This window comes from Vipera berus (assembly GCF_964194415.1).
Source record: "Vipera berus genome assembly, chromosome: 1".
Lineage (NCBI taxonomy): Eukaryota > Metazoa > Chordata > Lepidosauria > Squamata > Viperidae > Vipera > Vipera berus.
The window spans coordinates 230,993,905-231,016,936 of record NC_138202.1 but is presented as its reverse complement, the minus strand read 5'-3'; the positions used below and the strand labels follow the sequence as shown (position 1 = coordinate 231,016,936).

Here is a 23,032-nt window from a genome sequence, read left to right as displayed (position 1 = left end):
TCTGTTGTTAAGCGAGATAATTGTTAAATGACTTTTGCCCCATTTTGCAACTTTTCTTGCTACAATTAGTAAGTGAATCACTGCAGTTGTGTGATGCAGTTAGTAACAGGGTTTTTAAGTGAATCTGGCTTCACCATTGACTTTGCTTGTCAGAAGGTCGCAAAAAGTGATCACTTAACCCCAGGACACTGCAACCGTCATAAATATTAACCAGTTGCCAAGCATCTGAATTTTAATGTTGTGACCATGGGGATGCTGCAAAGGTCGTAGGTCTGAAAAATGATCATAAGTCACTTTTTTCAATGCTGTTGTAACTTTGAACAGTCACTAAATGAATGACATTGAGGATCCCTGTATTATGAATCCCATACAGGAGTCATCATTCTTACACACACACACACACACACACAGAGGCATACACTTTTCAGTGAGTCTGTTTCTTTTGGACCTCTTTATAAACTTCCAGGATTATATTCCTGCCTTGAGTTCTACCCAATCAGATTTCAGTAATACTAATAAATATTTGTCCCCCTTATTTCCCTCCATATCAGATCTTTCACCCTAGGGCTTTCAAGTTGACTCACTTTGTTCCTTATATTCTGCACATTGATCTAAGCGGATGAGCAGACAAATCTTCTTAGGTTTGTCTGCTGCATCTCCTCAGCACCCTTTCCTTCTTATTACTTACTTCCTCCTTTTAAAGTTTACTGATGAATGGTAACGTACCAATAAAGGAGCATATTTGTAGCTCAGGGTTGAAATGAGGGATCCTTGGTGCTCCCTGAGTTTGGTTGCTTTCTTGCAGGCGTTTCATTACCCAAATGAGGTAGCATCATCAGTGCATCATCATCATCATCATCATCCAGTAACAACAGGGCATCAGAATGCTCTGATCATGTTACCTAGCTTGGATAATGAAACATCTGCAAAAAAAAAAAACCAACCAGGCTTAGAGAGCACCAAGGACCCCGAATGGTAATGTGCATTCTCTAAATTACTGGCTCTTTCCTCTAATAACAGTTTAATGTCGAGGCAGTCAGCGCAGGAATCCTTTTATGTATCTTTATAAATCTTTCATATCCTTTTAGCGTTCCTTATCACAGTCATCCGATTGCTCTGTTCACTCTTAGGGGGCGTGGGAGTGCCATTCCTCCACCACCACCCGGACGAGGAGCTCAAGTAGCAAGAGGAACGCCAGTGACCCGCGGAGTACTCCCGGTCCCACCCACCACCAGAGGAGTCCCCACCCCTCGAGCCAGAGGAATTCCAGCGGTACCAGGTTACAGGGCACCCCCTCTGCCAGCCCATGAGTCTTACGAAGAGTATGTAAGTACCTGTTTTCCAACAGCACAAAGAAATGTCAACGGTTAAGTCAGATTTCATATTGTTGCAAGTGGTTATTCATATGTTAATTGTACCCATAAAGAGCATTCAGACGAATCCCAAGGGAATCGTTTGCATTTGATGAGCTGGATGCCGCATTAGCTTTTGCAGTTTTGGAGTTATTCAGGCTATTATCTCATTCCCAAGTATTTTCTTTTGCAGAACGGTTCATCCTGAGCCAGGGCTATTATATGCATAGGAAAACATAATGCCTGCCTTCTTTTTGGAAGTGATTCTGAGGATTGCTGAAAGTCTGAGCTTTGCAAAGTGTTGTCGGAATGTTTAGCTTTTATTTTTAAATGATACATTGATGTGGTAGTTTTTATATCATACTTTTCCTCTGAGAGTTCAAAGCAACATCCATAGCATTACTTTTTTCATTTTTTCCCTCAAACCAAATTTGCGGAAGATGTTGAATTAAAAGCTAGCGAGTGGCCCCAAAACATCCAATAAAGTTTATTTGGGATACGCTAAATTGCATTAATTTTCTTCTGATTTTCTTTGTTTGTTTGCAAGATAACTACTGAGTTGAGAGATGTATGGGCTCACAAAATAATCAGAGATGGGGAAGTGGTTGTTTTTCATCTATTTAATTGGTCAACGTTGAACCAAATAGTTCTCTTAAACTTTGGTAGCCCCAAAACCACAGGTTTAAAAATACTCATTTTAAAACAATCAAATGTTATTTTATTTTATTTTTAACTAAAAAATACACAGGCAACACCAGAATAGACCAATTGCAAATGCATTATACATTTGTTTATTTTTATTTTATTTTATTGTAAAGGATAGGGTTCCATTTTTATAATGAAATGTGATACAAGCAATACAAAAACAAATTGAGTCTTTCAAAACCAGTGTTTTTTTTTAGAGAGAGCTAATATACTGTAGAGATAAAATTGTTAGAATTAGGAACAGCCAGGCCCATCTTTTAGTTCAGGGCTCTTCAAACTTGGCCCTTTTATGACTTGTGGACTTCAACTTCCAGAATTCCTCAGCCAGGCACTGGCTGAGGAATTCTGGGAGTTGAAGTCCACAAGTCATAAAAGGGCCAAGTTTGAAGAGCCCTGTTTTAGTTCATCAGCCATAGAAATTCCCTGGGTGACTTCAGGCCAGCTACTTTCTCAGCCTAATCTACTCCGTACGATTTCTATGGGGGTGTTAAAAGTGAGAGAAAGTCCCCATAAAAACAACAGAAATTCCTGGAGAAAAAGCAGAACATTAATTTTATTATTAATCAGTTAAGGGTTAATATAGGCAAGGCATGCTTGCGCAATGCTTAGGCAATGCATATTGTCGAATTAAAGATCAGATACACAAGCTCTGTGTTGTCTGGATGTGCGCACATGCGTGTAATTCTTTTCAAGCTAGATAAGGAGCAGTGATTCATCAGGGATAAATGGAAATTTTGATCTGTTTTCTGAATGAAGGACATTCATGCTATTATCATCATTTCATTTCTGTACGAACCCAGAGCAAAATAGATCATGGCCAATAAGCCTCCCATTGAGGTATATCATCATGGTTTTGGAGCTTCAGATCTTGGCTTTGCCTTTGCATGGTTGTCTCTGATCTTCTCCTCTCCCCCTCCAACTCAAGTAACATGAAGCCATGATTGTTTAATCATCCAGAAAGGTAGGAATGCTTTTAAGAGAAGGTTGCAGCCAAGCCACTGCATAGCTCAGGCTCTTGAAGGTTTTGAAATAGGCATTGATTTTTTTTTCTTTTTAAACAATCTCAGGAGTTATTTTATTTTATTTCAGGGAGTGAATGGAGAGATGTTCAATAGTTCATAACTGTGAAAAATCCCCAAGTAATTATATCTGGATGATGTGCTAAATAGGTAGTGTCAAAACTTTACTGAAACTAACCCAGCTGCTGGAAGCCTCCTTGATATGTTTTTAGCAATAGAACTGAGAAAATTATAGGTCCTGATAAAGAGGTAGCACAATTGTTTCAGGTTTCTAAAACATCTGCTTAAGAATGAGACTTCCACTTGTTTGGGGCGTAAAATTACAGACAGTCCTTGACTTATGACCACAATTGAACCCCAAATGTCTGTCACTAAGCAAGACAGTTGTTAAGTGAGTTTTGTCCCATTTCACGACTTTTCTTGCCACAGCTGTTAAGTGAATCACTGCAGTTGTTCAGTTAGTAACACGGTTGTTAAGTGAACCTGGCTTCCCCACTGACTTTGCTTGTCAGAAGATGGCAGACAGTGATCTCATGACCCCTGGGGACACTGCAACCGTCATAAATGTGAGCCAGTTGCCAAGCATCCGAATTTTAAATCTTGTGATCATGGGGATACTGCAGTGGCTCTAAGTATGCAAAATGGTCATGAGCCACTTTTTCTCAGTGCCGTTGTAACTTTGAACAGTCACTAAATAAATGGTTGTAAGTCGACGCCTGGCTGTGCAAATGTTCATGTCTATCAGTGCCTAAATGCCTTGGGGATTGTTGTATGGTGGGAATACTGGAGATGCAACACTGACCACGGTAATGACAGATTAGAAACCAATTTCGTCTCTCAATATTCCTAGTGAGTACTACATATAAAAGATCACTCTTTTGCTGCATATTAAGGTATCCAGAGCAGTGTGTCTCAGCTTTTCTTTTGCAAATGGCCTTCTTCCAACTTTGTTTTTCTCTCATAGTCCAGCCTTCCCCCATCCAGGTTCCAATACCAGTTATGTGTCACGGGACAGAAAATGGTCTCTTTTGTGACATCAACAAGACAGCATTTGCAGTGTAATGCACTTTGGCTTTCTGCTCCCAATCCCCAACCCGCAACACATATATGTTATATATGTTGATGATTTGAAGAGGGGATCCTACCAGGAATTTGGCATGAATAACAATATAGTATAATTCAAGATATAACATTCCTTTTGTCTGGAGCCCTACCAAAACTAACTGGATTCAGTCTTGGCGTTTATCTGATAACCTATAGATCCAATCACTTATTCCATTATCTAAGTGCTCAAACCAGAGGAATAAAATGAGAGTTGCTGTTTTTAAGGCTGTACTAGTTTTTCCTTGCGTATGTGGTTTTTTTAAAAAAAAACATAGCGAAAATTACTAAAATGACACATGCTGCTCTTTAAGCTCCATTTGCTATTTGCATTTTTCAGTGGTCTGGGGACAAATTGGAATGCCTGTACTTATTCAATAGATTTATAACAGAAGACATTTTGTCACATTTTTAATATTTCTGCAGAAATATATATATGCCCATTGTGGTAGAAGGTATTATTTAAGAGAGAAGTAAACATTTTTGGAACTGTTTCGTGATCAACAGGCCTGTGAAAAAAAGATGAGGTGTCCCTGGATCCTCTCCTCCACCCTATTACATCTATCCAACCCACCAGAATGGGAAGGCAGGGAATGTTACGAGTCCCATGGGGATTGTCAGCTGGTGGGAACACAAAAAAGAGCCTCCTTACTTATGGAACATCATTTCCCTGAGATACAGTTGGCCCCGACCCTACTGTTTTTTTCCAAAAGGCCCCAAAAATGTGGTTTTTTGCCAGTGAGTCTAGGGACCTCAAAAGGAAATGGAGCCAATCAAGTGGCTGATTTGATTGTGTTGTTGCTGCCATGAGGGGGTGGGGTGGGGTGGGGTGGGGAGTGGAGTTTCTTTTTAATGGTTTTGTTTTTTTATTACACAATGGATTTTTAAAACTTTGTAGGCCGCTTGGAGTCACCTTTGTATGAGTTGGGCAGCTATTGTACATTGATTTAATAAATAATTTCATATAATATTTTTATATAATGAGTATAACATAATAATGATGGTGTATATAATTATTATAAAAACAACGCATGTAATTATTGTTATAAAGATAATGAACACATTTCTTGAAGCCACCAGTAGGAGGTGCTTCAACACATGGTTTGAGTGCAGGTCTGTGTCTAGAAATCCCTTCTGTCAGGACAAATGGCAAAAACGACAGGCCCAGGAGACTTGAGAGGAGGAGGGAAAACACTTCAAAGAAGTAGAGTTGAACCTCTTGAGTGGCAACAGCTGATTTACACCTTCAAGGAATGGATCCAAAGGGACTCTCCACCTTCACGCAAGGGGCGTCCTCAGATATTTACAGTGCTAAATAGATTTTTTAAAAAAACAAACCTAATTTAGTTCTAGTGGTCTTTCTTGTGCCATCTGAATTCTAGGTAAGAAGTAAACTGTATGAATGAAGAATTGACAGTAATTGAAAATGAGGACCCCTATTCATTTATCTTATACATTGACAGGTAGTCCTCGATTACTGACTACAACTGAGCCCAAAATTTCCACTGCTAAGCAAGACAGATGTTCAGTGAATTTTGCCCCATTTCTTTCCACAGTTGTTAAGTGAATCACTTCAGTTGTTCAGTTACTAGCATAGCTGTTAAAGGAATCTGGCTTCCCCATTGAATTTGCTCGCCAGAGGGTCGCAGAAGCTTGCTTGCTTGCCAGTTTCTGAGCATCCAAATTTTCATCCCGTAACCATGGGGAAGCTGCAACGGTTGTGAGTGTGAAAAACAATCATCTGTCACCTTTTTCAATGCTGCTGTAACTTTGAACGGTCACTGAATGAATGGTTGTAAGTCAAAGACTACCTGTATTAAAGCATTTCCCAGTGCTTTCTAATGTTTTTAAACAGGTGAGCAGGATTTACAGTAAGAATAGCCCCTCTAGTATCTCTTTTCCCTAAGTACTTGTTTCCTAAAAAAAAAAGTTATCTGTAACAGCTCAGATGAAATCCCTGTTTTGGAAGGAAAGGAAGAAAGCCAACTTCAGCCTCTTTATTTTGCACATTGTCCTCCTCACAATCAGAAACAGTGCCAAGGCCATAATCCACCCACACTTGCTTGTTAATTCCAGATTGAGGGGCCCTTGGTGCTCTCTAAGATTGCTTGTTTTCTTGCAAAAGTTTCATTACCCTAACTAGGTAACATCATCAGACTAGCACTGAGGATGTTACCTACAGTTGTTAGGGTAATGAAACATCTGCAAGAAAACAAGCAAGCTCAGAGAGCACCAAGGACCCCTGAGCTACAAAATATTCTCCTTCATTGCTAAGTCCAGGTTAAATAATGGGTGATACAGTTCCTTAAAGTCCCATTCGTTTATAGCTAATCACCACCACCACATATATTTTATTTCTGATTAAACATACCTGAGTAGAAAAAGAATATAAGTAGTAGCAGTAGTAGTAGTAAAAAATAGAAAGCACCTCTGAAGAATACATATACGTATGTCCAAGTAAAGAATTAGGTAAATGGTTGTTCTAAAACAGAATATTTTGCATTGAATTACAGGGGAGAGTAATGATGATCAGCATATTTAAAGATGCCATAGTGAAAAGCAAAAGCATAGTTACATTCCAATCCATTTTACATGTCAAAAAATACTACCAACTATCTCCATTCTTTAAAATTATATTTTTACTCATACCTTTTGTGGCATTGCATTTATTTATTTATTGCAAGTATAGAAATGAACAAAATGGTGAAAAACATATCGCATGCACCGATCATTGGAGCAACCCAGACAATGAAATTTATTAATCTGAATAGCACGTTGATTTTAAGTGATGGATTATTTTTTACACATAAAACATGTAGATAAACAGATAAATTACACTTTAATAATATCTACAGCTTCTTGAACATTCCGATGATATTGCTTCCAGATAATGACAATAAACAATAACTTGATTGTAACTTATGAGGATTTTATTAGAAGATTTTAGAAGGCTAATATGAATAAAAATCCATCTGACTGTAGTAGGAATGAGAGGATTTGTGTTCTGCTCTTGTTTTGTGCCAAATATCAGGACAGCAATCAGGTGCCCAGGCCATTTATTTTTTTGGGATGCAGAGACAATTCAGTGAATAAACAAATCATAAGCTTATTAACACAAGCAAACAGATTTCAAACCTAACATAAAAACAAACATACTAAGCAAGATAATATATCCAAATTTTTTATAAGTTGCCAGGAGCTTCTTAATAATGACAACAGTGATACCCCAAGGGTAGCCAATTTCCATAATACCTAGTGCTAGGTTCTGTGCACAAGCTCACAGCTTAAAGGCCAATGCACGGAGTCCTTGACTTACGACCACAATTGAGCCCAAATTTCTTACGCTAAGCGACACAGTTGTTAAGTGACCCTTGCCCCACTTTACGACCTTCCTTGCCACAGTTGTTAAGTGAGCTACTGCAGTAGTTAAAGTAGTAACAACTGAAGCTGAATGCCAATCACTGTGCAAAGTATGCCAATCTTTCAAAATATCACTCGTTCAGAAATAAAAATTTGGTGTGTTTTTTTTAACTTTAGCTATTCAGCTATAAGCCATAGTTTACAAATTACAACTGGGTTCACATATTGCACTGAACAAAGCATCGGATGCCTTCTAATGTTATGTAAACCCAGCTGGAGTTCAATAAGATGGACACAGATTTGTAGCTATAAGACTGCAGCCCCAGTTAGATGTAACTCAGTGGGAATCTTCACTTGAGCTCAGTGACCTTTCCTTTGTTCATTTGGATAACTCAACAATCTGGAGAAGAAAATTAGTTCTAGCACATTTCTACCGTAAGCCTAGTTTCTTCATCTGAAACTTTTTAGCATGTAATGCACCGTAAAGTACACATTATTTTTCTGAATATTTTCCTAGGTCAGGTTCATGATTTGACTCAGAAGAGATTATTTCTATATAAAATAGAATACCTCTTTCAACTGAAAATCTTGATAATATATTTCATATGGAAAAAAGTTTGCTCTTCACTGCTGGATAGAGTTTAAAGGAAAAGCTGACGCAGCCTAAAATGCAAAGTTGCTCTATGCGATACTAGTATGATACAGTTTAATAAATATTCATAGCTATATGTATAATAATCTAAGAAAGGAGTGTCAGGGGTGCTAGTTGGCTTTCTTTGGCCCCTAAGAATTCATATTGTATGCCTTGTTTTGCAACGGTATTTTTTTTTAATATTTTTTTTTATTTTTATTTATTTTAATCCCATTTATATCCCGCCCTTCTCCGAAGACTCAGGGCGGCTTACAATCTAAGCACAAATCAAATGTGCTTAGCAATACTGATTCTGAAGAACTTAAGCTTAGCTGATGCACCAGCCATGCTAGACATGTTGAAAAACCTCAGCCTTTTGCCTTGATTTGACAACCCTTTCAACCTATAGTGTTCTCCCTCCCAGCTATTGATAGAATAAACTGCATATCTCATTTAGGATGAGATGAGAACAGCTTTAAACATTCTACAATGTAGAACCACAAATCCCTCCCTCCCAAATTTGGTTTGAGCTCAAGAGAATCATGGGAGATAATAGCTGAAGTTTACTTAAACAATAATGCAGTCCTAAAATGGGAACAGTTTATTGGGTTCATCTGACCATGAAGTGCTGTATTGTAGGCCACAAGCCTGCATTTATTTGCCGCCCATCTCACTGTGGTAGTGACTCTAGGATGCTTGCAGAATGATAGAAAGATAAAAAAGATAATATAAAACAATACAATTAAAAAGATTAAATAATAAACTAGAAACAAGAGGATGTGTGATGTGAGGTGGGGATCTTCTCTCTACCCCGTCAGCCATCCCCAACATGGAGAGCCATTATCAGGTCCCAGGCCAGCTGGCAAAGTCAGGTTTTAAGACTTTTCCAGCAGGAGAATATTCCAAAAGCCAGAGCCCACAGCAGAAAAAGCTCTTCTCCTAAATCCCATAAGCTTAAATTCTTTGGCAGACAGGATCTGAAGTAAGCCTTTTCTGCTGTAGCAAGAGAGAGAAGCCAATCCCATTGTGGCATGAGAAGATATATGTGTAGGAGGTTCCTAAAGAAAGCATGTCACCCATTTAAAAGAAAAAGAGAAGCAGACAGAGTATTTGATCTAGTCCTGGGGGCCTTTTTTCTTTTCTTTTTCTGCCATCTAAGTGCTCAATTTGATTCCTCAAGAAGCTTTAAAGCACTAATGAAGAAGAACAGAAGAAAAAGAAGAAAAAAACTCAAGAACATTGAAAGCTTACATGGATTTTCCATTTCAGCTCTGGTGCAATTCCCTTTCATTTGGCAAAAAGGTGAAATGGCTCATATACCTCATGCTCTCTGCTTCTTCTTACCAATCTCTTCCAGCCATAAACAAACTAACTAAATCCATATAGTGGAGAAGGTCCAGGAAACAGTAAGTAGGAAAGAACTGGCTTAGAGAAGACCAAGCAGAAAATGATACATTTGCATACCATTTTCTACTTCAACATCCCTGAGCTTTTAATCTATGAAGGATCTTAGGAGAACAGATCAGAAAAAACCCGAAGTAGGAATCGGAGCGATACGGATAATACAGTTTTGAAAAGGAGCAATGAATGATGTTAAATAGAGCAATGAAGCTGACCAACTGATTGGTCAGAGTGGGCAAGTGGCACTTGGCTGACCCTGTAATTTGTTCCATGAAAGTCACTGAAACTTTACTCCCTCTTTGGGCAAGCCTAAGTGTTTGGCGAAGTCTACTATGTGAAATAGGGACATGGTAGCTCAGTGGGTTAGGACGCTGAGCTTGTCGATTAGATGGTCGGCAGTTTGGCAGGTCGAATCCCGAGTGCCACGTAACAGAGTAAGCACCTGTTACTCGTCCCAGCTTCTGCCAACCTAGCAGTTCAAAAGCACGTAAAAATGCAAGTAGAAAAATAGGGACCACTACGGTGGGAAGGTAACAGCGTTCCGTGCGCCTTTGGCATCTAGTCATGACCACGGAGACGTCCACAGACAAGCGCTGGCTCTTCGGCTTTGAAACGGAGATGAGCACTGGCCCCATAGAGTTGGAAACGACTAGTACACATGTGCGGGGGAGCCTTTACCTTTACCTTTAATGTTTTAGTGGTTAACAGTAATCATTAACAATTTTTCATAGCCAAGGACCACAATCCGCTGGAAGTAATTTATGTGGTGCCATATTGTAAGTGGAGCTGAAGAAAAGCTGAAAACCAACAGAAGTAAACCTGAACTGTCCAGATCAAATATGAGACACACGAAATTTATTCCATCAATAGCTGGGAGACAGAACACTATAGGTTGAAAGGGTTGTCAAATCAAGGCAAAAGGTTGAGGTTTCTAACGTGTCTAGAATGGCATTCAAAATAGTTTTGATGGCTTAAATATATATATTTCATTTTAAAATTCACTTGCATTTTTAATTCAGAAGTAAGCACCGGCCATATGCAGTGCTAATTTGAAGAGAACAGCAGGATAATAATGCGAAATCTGATTTTTCCAACAGCAGTGCTCAGTTTTGGCTGACAAGGGCCCTATGTAGGGTGATGTCTTGCTAAATGATTAATGAGCTTTCTTGCTAATGGTGAGGTGGGAGTGCAAAATATTAACAGTCTCTTTTGAACCTACCTGCCGTAATATCTAATGTGATTTAATAATGCAGTGCAGTAATATCATTATATTTTAGGAGTGAATAATTGGATCAAGTCAGCACAGAAGAAATTTGGAGAAAGAGTTGTGACAGCTCACTGAGTATAATACATTCCAACGAAATCCTTTTACATAGCATATGGTTGCCAATGACAGTATTTTGTAAAAAAAAAATCAAACAATATTCTGTGTACTAAAGCACACATATCTCATTTTAACCCATAATTAGTGGACTTTTAAAAAAAAAAACCTCATAGTCATTATTATTGGGAAGTATCAAAGTATCAAAAAGCATTTCGCAGTTTCAATATTCCAGGTCTTTATGTTTTCTCTTTTACACATTAATAAAATCCTTGACAGTTGTAGAACTAATTTCAGCTCCTGTTGCTTTTTGGCCACCAGTAAGGATAAAATTTCACATACAAAAAGTTTTTGCCCAGTGGCAGATTAATTAATTTAATTAATTAATTAATTAAAATTAATTAATTAAAAGCCAATTTTGTTACCTTTTATTAATCAACAATTCAGTTGCATGAATATTGCACAGGTGTTTTATAGAATAGCAATAGCAGTAGCACTTAGATTTATATACCGCTTCACAGTGCTTTACATTCCTCTTTAAGCAGAGTCAGGATATTGCCCCCAACAATCTGGGTCCTCATTTTACTGACCTTGGAAGGATGGAAGGCTCAGTCAACCTTGAGCCGATGAGAATTGATCGGCTGAACTGCTGGCAGCCGGCAGTCATCAGAATTAGCCTGCAGTACTCCACTCTAACCACTGCACCAACATGGCTCTTCAATAGAATGCAATTGAAGATGTTTTATTTTGATGGCAGAATTCACTGGCAGGCAAAAACCTTTTGGTGGGCAAAAAATGAGCAAGAGCCCTAATCTCAAATAAATAAATCCATATAATTTTGAATATCTTCACTCCTAATAAAAATCTAAAGGCTGCTATTCCCTTTCCAATTTGCAAATGAAAATGTAGTTTAGCTCTTTAATGTGTAAGAACAATGAAATGAAGTTGACCTTATTCTAAAGCAGAATGTCTTAGATTTGACATGACCCCTACAATGAGACTTTGAACAGTTACTGAAAAAGTTAAAAAGCTGGATAATGTTCCTGAAGCATTTAGTATTACAGAAGAATTATTCTCCACACGGAGCTCATGTTAAGTAAAGAAATTGGCAGTTTGGTATTTTTCTTCAAATTTAATTGCTGCCACATGAGTGGTTATTTATTTAAGAATGTGTAGGGCCACCCAAATTGGAATACAACTCTGAGTGGCTCACAACAACAAGAAAACCTTCAAAACAGTAAAAAAAGTCCTATAAAACCAAAAACTCTAGGACCTCCACCATTCTTCTGAAATACCTCCAACAAATGATTCATAGCTTCTGTTTTGCTCTACCCCAGTGCCTGAGGGAAGAGCCAATTTTTATGGCTGTCCTGAAGGCTAAAAGGGTATAGAATTCCTTCCTTCCTTCCTTCCTTCCTTCCTTCCTTCCTTCCTTCCTTCCTTCCTTCCTTCCTTCCTTCCTTCCTTCCTTCCTTCCTTCCTTCCTTCCTTCTACTGAAGTATCTGCAGAAACTTTCTTACTTGCTGCAGTGATGAAAAAAATGATGAAGCAAGTGTCATATTATCAAAACCCAAATCCTAGGCTTTTGTACTTGCATCCTGAAATTGGATATGAGAACGTAAGTCATGGGATTTAGATTGTGATGTCACAATGCATGCATTGTCACTCCGCCTGCCATGTTACCTCTGAATAAAACTTGTGCTTTTCTTGGTACTCCAGAATCTTCAAGCAAAAATTTTAAATCTAAGCTAAAACATGCAGTACATGCACACCAAACACACACGTAACAGGGTAAAGCACTGCAATTTAGCCATTCAAGCATAGCATCATATACATATTAATTGGCTTCTTGCAGAACAGCTATTGATTTAAAAGTGCAGAAGTAGTTTTGCTATTAGAGTACATATTTAATGATACTATTTGTTCTTCTCTCATTAGATTATATTGACTTTTTATGAAAATGACAAATTACGGTATGCTATTATAGCACAACGCTGAACAGTAACTTGCAAGCATTCGCTATCTTCTAACATCCTGTGTACTTTAAGATACCTGCTTAATTGAATCACCGTGATGTACAATATCTTTATATATTTCTTTATTCAATAAGAGAAGCCTTTGAAGAATATATTAACAAAGCACTCCATAGTAACAGTGCACAGCTTCAGTAATGAAAGAATATATCAGAATGATGAAATAAGCAGAGAAAACAAAGATTCACATATCTCAAATTGTCAGTGAAGAATAAGAGCTGTTTTAATTTAAAATTAAAAAGGAAGATGGCAGAGCAAAAAAAAGTAGAATAATCTTTGAAGAATACTTTTCTTCCCCGGTATGTGCACTCTGGTTTTTTTTTCCCCTGATATAACACCACACCAAACAGCCTCTTCTGTATTTTACCCAGCATGTTTATAGAATTACTGTACTCTGGACATTAAAGGTGTGATTGAAGAACAGCTCAATCAGGCAGTCTGGCCTCTTAGTCAGAGTATCACTATTCAATAAAGGAGATTATAAAAGAGCCTTTGGCCAGCCACTCTCTCAGCCACACTTTACTCACAAGATTCTTGTGGGACGTATTTTTAAAATGGGGGGGGCATCTGATTATGTATGTCAGTTTGGAATATAATTGTCAATCATATTGAAACATTATAGTGTTTTAGAAAGGTTTGGTGATATACCAAGTTCACTGTGCAAATAAATAAGCTTTGAAAGGGGCTATAATGCTATCCCAAGAATGTGTTGTAGAGGTAGACCTTACTTAACAATGGTCTTTGGGAGTGGATGCGCTCATAAAGCATGATGTCACATGACTGCATTGCTTAGTGACTGCAATCCCGGCAGTCCACACTGTTATTAATAAGTGACGATCATGGGTCATTAAGCAAGGACATCACATGACTGGGAGTTGCAACTTCCTGCTGGCTTCCAACAAGCAAAACCAATGGGGAAGCCTACCAGAAACTGCAAGTCCTAATCATAAACCTTTCCTTAGATCAATGGCCCCCAACCTTTTGGGCACTAGGGATCGGTTCCATGGACAGAGATTTTTCTGTGGACTGGAGGGTGTGTGGTTTTGCATGCTTTTTGCATCCCATGTATGGGGCTTCACTTATTTGTGCAGCCCGGTTTCTGGCATGCTGTGACCCGGTACCAGTCCATGGCCCAGGGGTTGGGGACCCCGCCTTAGATGGTTCACAAAAAGACCGGCAGACAGGTGAATGCTAGGACAACAGATAGGGGCATGCTGAAGTATCATGTAAGCATAGCCAGGAAGCGGATTTGTTATGGAGGGCAGGTGTGCATGCAGGAAAGTGCTGACATGGGTACACTGCACATTGGTGTCCGCTATGAAGTACAAGATCTCTGGGATTAAATACTCTATAGCAGGTCTCCTCAGTAGTAAAAGCAGTGGGAGCAAATTGTGATCTTCCTTTACAGTTTCCCTATTGATTTCTTGTGGGAAGCTGGCAGGGAAGGTTGCAAACGGCGATCACATGACTGGGAGATTCTGTAACCATCATAAGAACCAGTTGCCAAGCACTCAAATTGTGATCATGTTAATATGAGGTACAGCGGCAGACAGAACTTTGAGATACCACTGATTCAATGCCGTGTAAACTTTGAACAGTCACTGAATCTGGGGTTGTTACCTGAAGACTCCCTCAAAGCGGCAGAAATACCAGAAGTGAGTCATTTCCTCCTTGCATTAGTGTATCTTCAGTTTTGTTAGCACAATGGCAATTGTAGATTTTATTTTTATTTTTATTTTTATCCCATTTATATCCCGCCCTTCTCCGAAGACTCAGGGCAGCTTACAAGCTTAGCAGTAGCCTTCATTCTATGTATATGCCTGCTTATTAGGGCTTTCCCACACACCCCCAGCGGCATTATTACAAAGTCAGCTTATTGCCCCCAACAATCTGAATGTAAATGGTTAGTTACTTGTGTTTCCCTATTATATCTGTACCGATTTGAAAATCCATCCATCTCTAAAATCCCATCAAGTGATTAGAGCTTTTTAAAGACCAAATCCAAAATGTGAGGAAGCAAGGGTATTGCATCACTTCATTTGGCAGGTTATTGCTGATGAGTTTATTATTATATTGTATATTGACCAGCTAATATATTGTAAATGGTAATCTGCCCTAGTCCTATATTCTGAGATTTTTGCCTTGTTTTGATTGATTTTCTTATTCCACCCCAGTGTTCATTTTGTTTATACACACACACACACACACACAAAAGACATAGCCACGAAGATGTGTGTGTGTGTGTGTGTGTGTATAAACAAAATGAACACTGGGGTGGAATAAGAAAAACTAAAACAGTTTTTATTGCTAAAAAATCAAGCTTTCATTGGCTAACTGCCAACGTCATCAGGATGGAAACACTGGGGTAGGGAGATCGCGTTTATACTGTTGGTGTCTGCACTCTGTTCATGGAGTGCGTCACTGATCTGTTTGTTGAGGTCGGCCGTATTTCTTTGAGTTGTTGCACATCCGTTTTTGGGGGATGTAGTTGTCTCTGGGTATCTGTTGTGAAAAGTGAATTGCTGATAGTTCCATGTGTTGTAGCTATAGCTCTAGTCATTGCCCGTGTTCTCATACCAGAGGTCCTAAATGGTTGTTGCTCTTCTTCCCTGTGTTCTACATTGCAGGGTGGTTGTGTGTTGGTGCAATCTTGATTTTGATACAATGAGGCACTCTTGTAAGTGCTTGCGCTGCTTGCCTCCATATCACGCACGTCGTTCCTCTTTCCAGTTCCTTAGTGCCTGGTATGCAGGGGGGAGGGCTATGTGCCGGTTGATAGAGGACTGGTTTGAAAACCAAGCTTCCTTAAACAAGCGGCCGCCTTTAGTGTTGTCACTGGCAATTGCCTCGGTCCCTGTTAGATTAAAGACATGGTTATGTGTAGCCATGTGTGCCCATACCTGTGAATGTTGTTCTTGTTCAATTCATTTTTGACAACAGATACCCAGAGACAACTACATCCCCCAAAAACGGATGTGCGACAACTCAAAGGAATACAGCCAGCCTCAACAAACAGATCGGTGAAACGTTCCATGAGCGGAGTGCAGACACCAACAGTATAAACGCAATCTCCCCACCCCAGCATTTCCATCCTGACGACATTGGCAGTTAGCCAACAAAAGCTTGATCTTTTAACAATAAAAACCGTTTTAGTTTTTCTTATTCCATCCCAGTGTTCGTTTAGTTTGTTAATTTTAACATGCCTGGGATTCGCATTTTTAATCTTATCAAGGAATATCTCTCTCTCTCTCTCTCTCTCTCTCTCTCTCTCTCTCTCTTTATATATATATATATATATATATATATATATATATATATATATATATATATATATATATATATATATATATATATATATATATATATATATATATGTGTGTGTGTGTGTGTGTGTGTGTGTGTGTGTGTGTGTGTTTCCAAAGGCAAGGTTTGCCAGCAAAGTTTTCTGGTAATTCAAAAGATTTTTAGTCTTTCTCGTCCTTGCCCAAGAGACAAGCACATAGAGGATTTAATAAGAAAAGGGTGCTAGAAGAGAGAAATTACTTTCTAATTTTCATTGCTTTTTTAGACTTAATTCTTCTCCTTAATTCCTTTTTCTGGAACTGACTGTTGGGCAGTGCGGAATGGTGCAATCATAGATTAACTAAATGGAAAATGACAATTCTGTTTACAAAACAGGATTGCTGTTTGCCAGAAATCCTAGACAAACAAGATGACAATGTAAATGGCAAAGTTTATTCTATGCTATTACTGTTACAGCTAACCAAACTGTTGTATCCACAGTACTTGGGACAAGTTAATTCTGCTGCATCCACTTTGAATTTTGAAAATAATCTGCATAACAGTGTTGACAAAGAGATGCAATTATTGACAGTCAACACTTACAAGTAACGCCTGCCCCAAGTTCTCTCTCTCTCTCTCTCTCTCTCTCTCTCTCTCTCTCTCTCTCTCTCTCTCTCTCTCTCTCTCTCTCTCTCTCTCTCTCTCTCTCTCTCTCTCTCTCTCTCTCTCTCTCTCTCTCTCTCTCTCTCTCTCTCTCTCTCTCTCTTTTCTGCATCACAAGCATCAATTCCCTCCATCCCCAGTGACTTGGTTTATTTCAGTACCCGGCATTCTGTGGACACAGCAACTGGTAAGTGAGCTAGTTGCTTGTTTGCTTGCTGATGAAGCAGTTCTATGAAGCACTCATTAAGATTTTATCAAAGCGGGGTTTTGTTTTGTTTTTTGAGAGAGAGATGAGGCCAATGATAAAGCACATATTTGTGAATATTTCTGATTCATGATTCCATCCTTTTTTTCATACTGATTGCTCTTACACATATTTTGCTGTAAGAGCAAATTGCCCTCTAGATTACCTTTTTCGTGCATGTGTGTTTTAAATAATAAATGGGAACACCAAATGAATCTCAGTGTCAATCATTTGAAAATCAGCTATGTGTTATAAAGCCCGAGTATTACCATATTACAATCAACCAATTTTGAATTATAGCTGTCATGCACAAGTTATAACTCTGAGATGCAAGTAATAAATCAGACACATTAAGAGCCAGTTGCCAGGGGAGCTAAAACTTCCTACATACAACCAAGACACTTTTTGATAATGCTAATGTGAGTCTCTGTGTTCTAGTTTTTTTGACTGAAGAAAAATTATCTGTTGGCAGGCACATGCATGCATTTTAAGTAAAGTTTAGATTGATTAATCCAAAATGATTGTACTGCAGCTGTAGAAAAGTTTATCCTTAAATGTGTTATTGCCAGAAGCACTTGGGATTAAATAAATTATTTTTAAAAGTGTTTTATTAATTTTAAAACATAACTCACATAATAGTTGGTTAACAGTGTGTTTGCTGGGTTTACATTTGTAAATTAAATTAAATCAAATCAAATTAAACCTAGAACTAAGGAGAAATTTTCCAACAGTGACACCAATCAACCAGTGGGGCAGCTTGCCTTCAGAAGTTGTGGGTATTCCAACACTGGAGGCTTCTCAGAAGAGACTGGACAACCACCTGTCTGAATTGATATAAGGCAGAGGTCCCCAACCTGTGAGCCACAGCCCACTATCGGCCATGGCCTATTCACAACGAGGCCATGTGAATGGCTGGTTGGTGCGTGTATGCGCATGGCCCCACTCAGGCAAGCCTTCCAGGTACTCGGGGCTCACTCATGCTAGTGTTGCAGGTGCTGTCGGCCCTACTTGCACAAGCAACGGGTGCTTGTGCATGCCCACCACCTGCCCTGCCCACAAAACCATCCCCTTTTCCCCCTCCCCCCCTCTGGACCTCCAACCCGGAAAGGTTGGGGACCACTGGTATAAGGTCTCCTGCTTGAACAGGGGTTGGATTAGAAGACCTCCAAGGTCCCTTCCAATTCTGAGGATGTTCTGTATTCTAGTAACCACACAAATATTTGCAAAGATAGCAGTGCAAGTAAATAGTCTTCTCTTACTTACGAAGGAATTAAGCCATCACTCTTAGATGGTATTCTATCTCAGATCAATGGGTATATTTAAGAACATATATGGATGCTTAAGGAAAATGGCTGCCATGAGAGAAATAGAGTCATCACAAAGTATTTCACACAGGGAAAGAGGCCAGTCACAAAATACCAATTGTTCAGAAAGCAGCTTTGTGACATTGTACCCTGAGAGTTAGGCAGCATAAACATTTATTACTGTTGTGTAGTGAGTTCGTTGCGCAGGAATGAAGACGAGGCGAGTGAGTTCAGCAATGATCATGTTTATTTGCTTGCAGGATCTGAACTGAGGAACTGAGCTGTAGCCTGCAGCAATTTATAGCCTGGCCCCTAGGCGGCAGCCAATAGGTTTAAAGCAACCCATTGCCGCCTAGGGGCAGCCAATAGAAGCACTGGAGATGGGGTGTATGAGTTGCTGGGAGCTGTTAGCTAGCTCCAGCTTACCACGTGGTGTTACAATTAAGCCCAATACATAAAACCCCTCCCCTCTTAGAATGAACAACATCATAGAAACAATAAGCATGAAAATAACAAATTACAAAATTTAACAATAGTATGAATAGGTTTCCATTATCAATACAATAAGTCAGTTAACGACATTATAGCTCCATCATTGTTTTAGTACAGTCTCATAGTCAACAATTATCACAAGTACATACAACATTATAGTTCCTTTATTTTACTATATAATCTACTAAATAAGCAGGAGGATTTTTTGTCCTTGTGGAACGCCTCAGGGGTTCAGTCACTTTCTAGTCTACCAGCTTACCCACTGGGCTGGGCAGACCAGTGTCCTTTCATGCACTTGAGCCAGAAGGATTTGGTGCTCTTTGGCTGGCCTTTCCAGGTTGGCCCACCCCAGAGTCAGACTGTTCAGCAGAGTTGGCACAGCGGTTGTGAAAGGTTGGCTTGCTCCATCAGGGGATCCATGTTGCACATCCGGACTCCTGTTGTGATTCAGGGTCAGCCTGTGGGTTCGGCATTTGGGTCGGACGATTCAGAGGAGGAGGAGGGGGTGTTGGAGAGGTTGCTGAGGGGGTTGGAGAGCTTGCTGATGAGAGCCCTCAGCCAGGCCCCTCCCACCTGGTTACGACGCAGACCCAGCTGTGTGAGCCTGACAGCGTGGATGAAGATGACCCACAGCTGGCCCTGTTCAAGGACGCCTGACGCAGGAGGCAGTCAATCAGGAGTAAACAGAGGAAGGCAATGGGGCACCTCGGAAGGAGGCAGAGAGAAGCCACGCCCTGAACTGTTTAAAAGGGGAATGCGTGGGAGTGCTGGTTTGCTGAAGGCAACCGTTTGAATAGTTCCTGTTTCATGGTTTGTGTCTTGTTTTGCTCTATTTGCTTTTGTGTTCATAAATTTGGCAGGCTTAGTTCCAGCCTCTTGCCTTCTTGTAAAAGGGGTTGTCCCTGCCTTATCTGCAGGGCCGGTAGTAGGCTGGTACAGAACAACTCCCCTCCACTCCAGACAACTCCTTATTGCTTGTGCTGTGATAGTTTTCAGAGTCATTGCAAGGGCCGGCTTGGCTGCCAGTTTGGGGACCTTGGGAGGGACTTTTGACGCAGTCCTCACTTAGTGGCCGTTCTGGAAACCGCTTTCTAAGTTGATCAATGTGGCATCTGACAACTTGCCGTCCTTCCAGCCCCTCTTCGTAAGAGAGGGGACCAGATGATTTAGTGATTGTTCCAGGAACCCACAGATTCCCATGCCTATAGTTTCTAGCCCACACCCCATCACCCACTTGCAGCCCCCTCAGGGGTTTTGGTTGAGAGGCTTCTACTGCCACTCTATCTGGATGCAGCCTGTCCAGTTTCATGATCAAGCGCCTCCCCCATCTAGTTATGCAGGGCTCTTCCCAGTGGCACTGCAGGGCGTGGAATGCTGGCAAAGTAAAAAATCTGCCAATCTGTGATGCCAGTCTCCCGTTACTATGCATTTAAGTGACTGTTTTGTGGTCCTTACCATATGTTCAGCTTGACCGTTACTGGACGGATGAAAGGGGGCAGACGTTGCGTGTCTGATGAGGTTTGCCCTTAAGAAAGCCTGAAATTCAGCAGCAGTGAATTGAGCCCCATTGTCTGAAACTAAGACATCTGGCAGCCCATGTGTGGCAAAGAGTTTTCTCAGAACCTGGATGGTCCTAGCAGTAGTCATGTTTGCAACCGGGATTACTTCAAGCCATTTAGAATGGCTGTCTACCACTATGAGGAAGAGCTGTCCCTGAAAGGGCCCAGCAAAGTGTATGTGTCTATTGGCAGTGGGAGTCTGCTCAGGCCATCAGCATGGCCCATTTCCTTGCCGGGTTTGTGAAGCAGCTTAAACATGTAGGCTGATAGAAAAATAGACCATTTCAACATTCTTGGGGAAAGTATGTGGGGCGTTTGTTTGTCTGTTGTAAAGAGTCCCAGGAGTGGTTTGTGGTTTGTGAAGACCGTGAAGTCCCTGCCATATAAATAGTCATGGATTTTTTTAATTCCTGCTACAATGGCTAAGGTCTCTTTGTCAATTTGAGCTTAGTTATGCTCAGCAGAGGACAGTGTCCTTGAATAAAATGCAATAGGAACTTGTGTTCCATTCTTCTCTAAATGACTCAATACTGCCCCCACCCCATAAAGGGATGCATCACATGCTAAACAGACTGGTTTAGACTCCCTAAAATGAGTGACAGTAGATTTAACAGCTTGGCCCATTTTCTACTGCGGCTGCACACGAAATTAAATGTGTCCAGAGAAATGATGGAAACGGCTGAGCCTGTGTCCAACTCCATTTTACAGGGGATGCCTTGTACCTCCACCTGAAGTTTAAATTTGGGTCTGAGGGGGCGTCGGTCCCCGGTGCGGCATACACTTCTGTGGCTTGCACAAAACCCCACACTAAACGGCCCCTGGGCCCCAGTACCTCTACTGGTCGGATCTTCTGACTGGCGCTTCGATGGCCGGTTCCTCTGGCAAGCTCTGCATACTGCTGCGATGTGGCCGGTTTTGCCGCAGGCCCAGCACGTGGCTGACCAGAATCTGCAGTCTGCGCATTGGTGGCGGCCGCCACAACCTTTACATCTAGGTAAGAGATCTGCCTTGTAAGGAGTCTCTTGTTGCTTGGTGCTGTGTGTCAGACTGTCTGTGCAGTTTGTCAACTTTGGCATCTTCTTCATCTTCTGATTCCTCTGTGCGTTTGGCGTCCTCGTGGTGTACGGTTTCTTCGCGCTGCATTGTTTTGGCAGGCCGGATTGTTCGGACGGCTCCCCTGGTGGCTTCATCTGCCATGACTTCGTCCTGGGCTTCAGTGAACGACAGGTTAGCTCTAGCAAAAAGTTTTTGCTGCAGCTCTCGATTTCGTAAGCCGCAGATGAGCCGGTCTCAAAGTCACTCTTTGACGTCAGAAAATTTACACAGGCGTGCGGCCTGTCTCAAGGCCGCGATGTACTCCGACGTGGTCTCACTGGGTTGCTGCATTCGTTGTTCGAAGGTGTAGTGCCAGGCAATCACCGACATCTTCGGTTGGAAATGTTCTCCGAGCTTCTTCTTTAGATCAGCGTAGGAGACTGATTCCAGCAGTGTTGGCACGAACAGGTTTTCAGCCAGATCGAATGTTGCTGGGCTGCACACACAGAGCAGCGTGGCGGCCTTCGGTCCATCTACTGCAACCTGGTTCGCCCGGAGGTAGTTTTCGACCTGGGACAGGTACAATGGCCATCCTTCTGGTCGCTTGATGTCGAATTCTCGCAGCCGTCCAACCTTGGGCATTCTTCTGGTCTTCTCGGCTGGTTCCTGCATCTTCTGATCCTGCTTCTCCAATGCCCAGGGACTGATCCACTGAGCGTGTGGTTGCTAGCGTGTCTGGCTAGCCGACCGTAGGGGGGGGGAATGCCTTTCCCACCAGGCATGCACTGCCTCTCCCCTAGTGACTTTCATCTCCTTCAAAAAAGCAGGATCCCACCCTTGTCGCCAGTGTTGTGTAGTGAGTTCGTTGCGCAGGAATGAAGATGAAGCGAGTGAGTTCAGCAATGGTCATGTTTATTTGCTTGCAGGATCTGAAATGAGGAACTGAGCTGTAGCCTGCAGCAATTATAGCCTGGCCCCTAGGCGGCAGCCAAACTCACCTATTTGAACAAGCCGGCCTGGTCTGATGGGTTTAGTGTATTTTAATTGTAATTTTAATTAATTTTTATTGTAATTGGGCTTTTTATTTAATTCTTATGTCAACTTTTGTATATTGTATTTTATTGCATTTTATTGCCCTGTACACTGCCCTGAGTCCTTCGGGAGAAGGGCCGTATAGAAATTAAATTAATAAATAAATAAATAATAAATAAAGCAACCCATTGCCGCCTAGGGGCAGCCAATAGCAGCACTGGAGACGGGGTGTCTGAGTTGCTGGGAGCCATTAGCTAGCTCCAGCTTACCACGTGGTGTTACAATTAAGCCCAATACATAACAATTACTATCTACCCTAGATGTTCATTCTCAACCCTTAGCTTACTTCTGCCATTATTAGGGTTGATTGCACACTCAGCCAGATATTTAGATTCAATGTGGCATTTTAATCTACCTATTGAGTCCTTCCCAAGGACCCAAGATAGCCAGATGTTTAATGGTGTCAGAGGTATCATCGCAGGATATAAGCTGTTCTG

At 40.8% G+C, this 23,032-nt stretch overlaps 1 protein-coding gene across 1 annotated transcript in view; it reads left to right on the top strand.

Annotated features, from left to right (window-relative positions):
- Positions 1-23,032, top strand: part of KHDRBS2 (KH RNA binding domain containing, signal transduction associated 2) — a gene marked incomplete at both ends in the record, with an annotated part of 414,751 nt that overhangs the window by 287,496 nt on the left and 104,223 nt on the right. Inside the window, one exon of the mRNA XM_081316505.1 lies at positions 1,131-1,326. Coding sequence (XP_081172631.1) covers positions 1,131-1,326 — 196 coding nt within the window. The remainder of the gene's footprint in view (positions 1-1,130; positions 1,327-23,032) is intronic.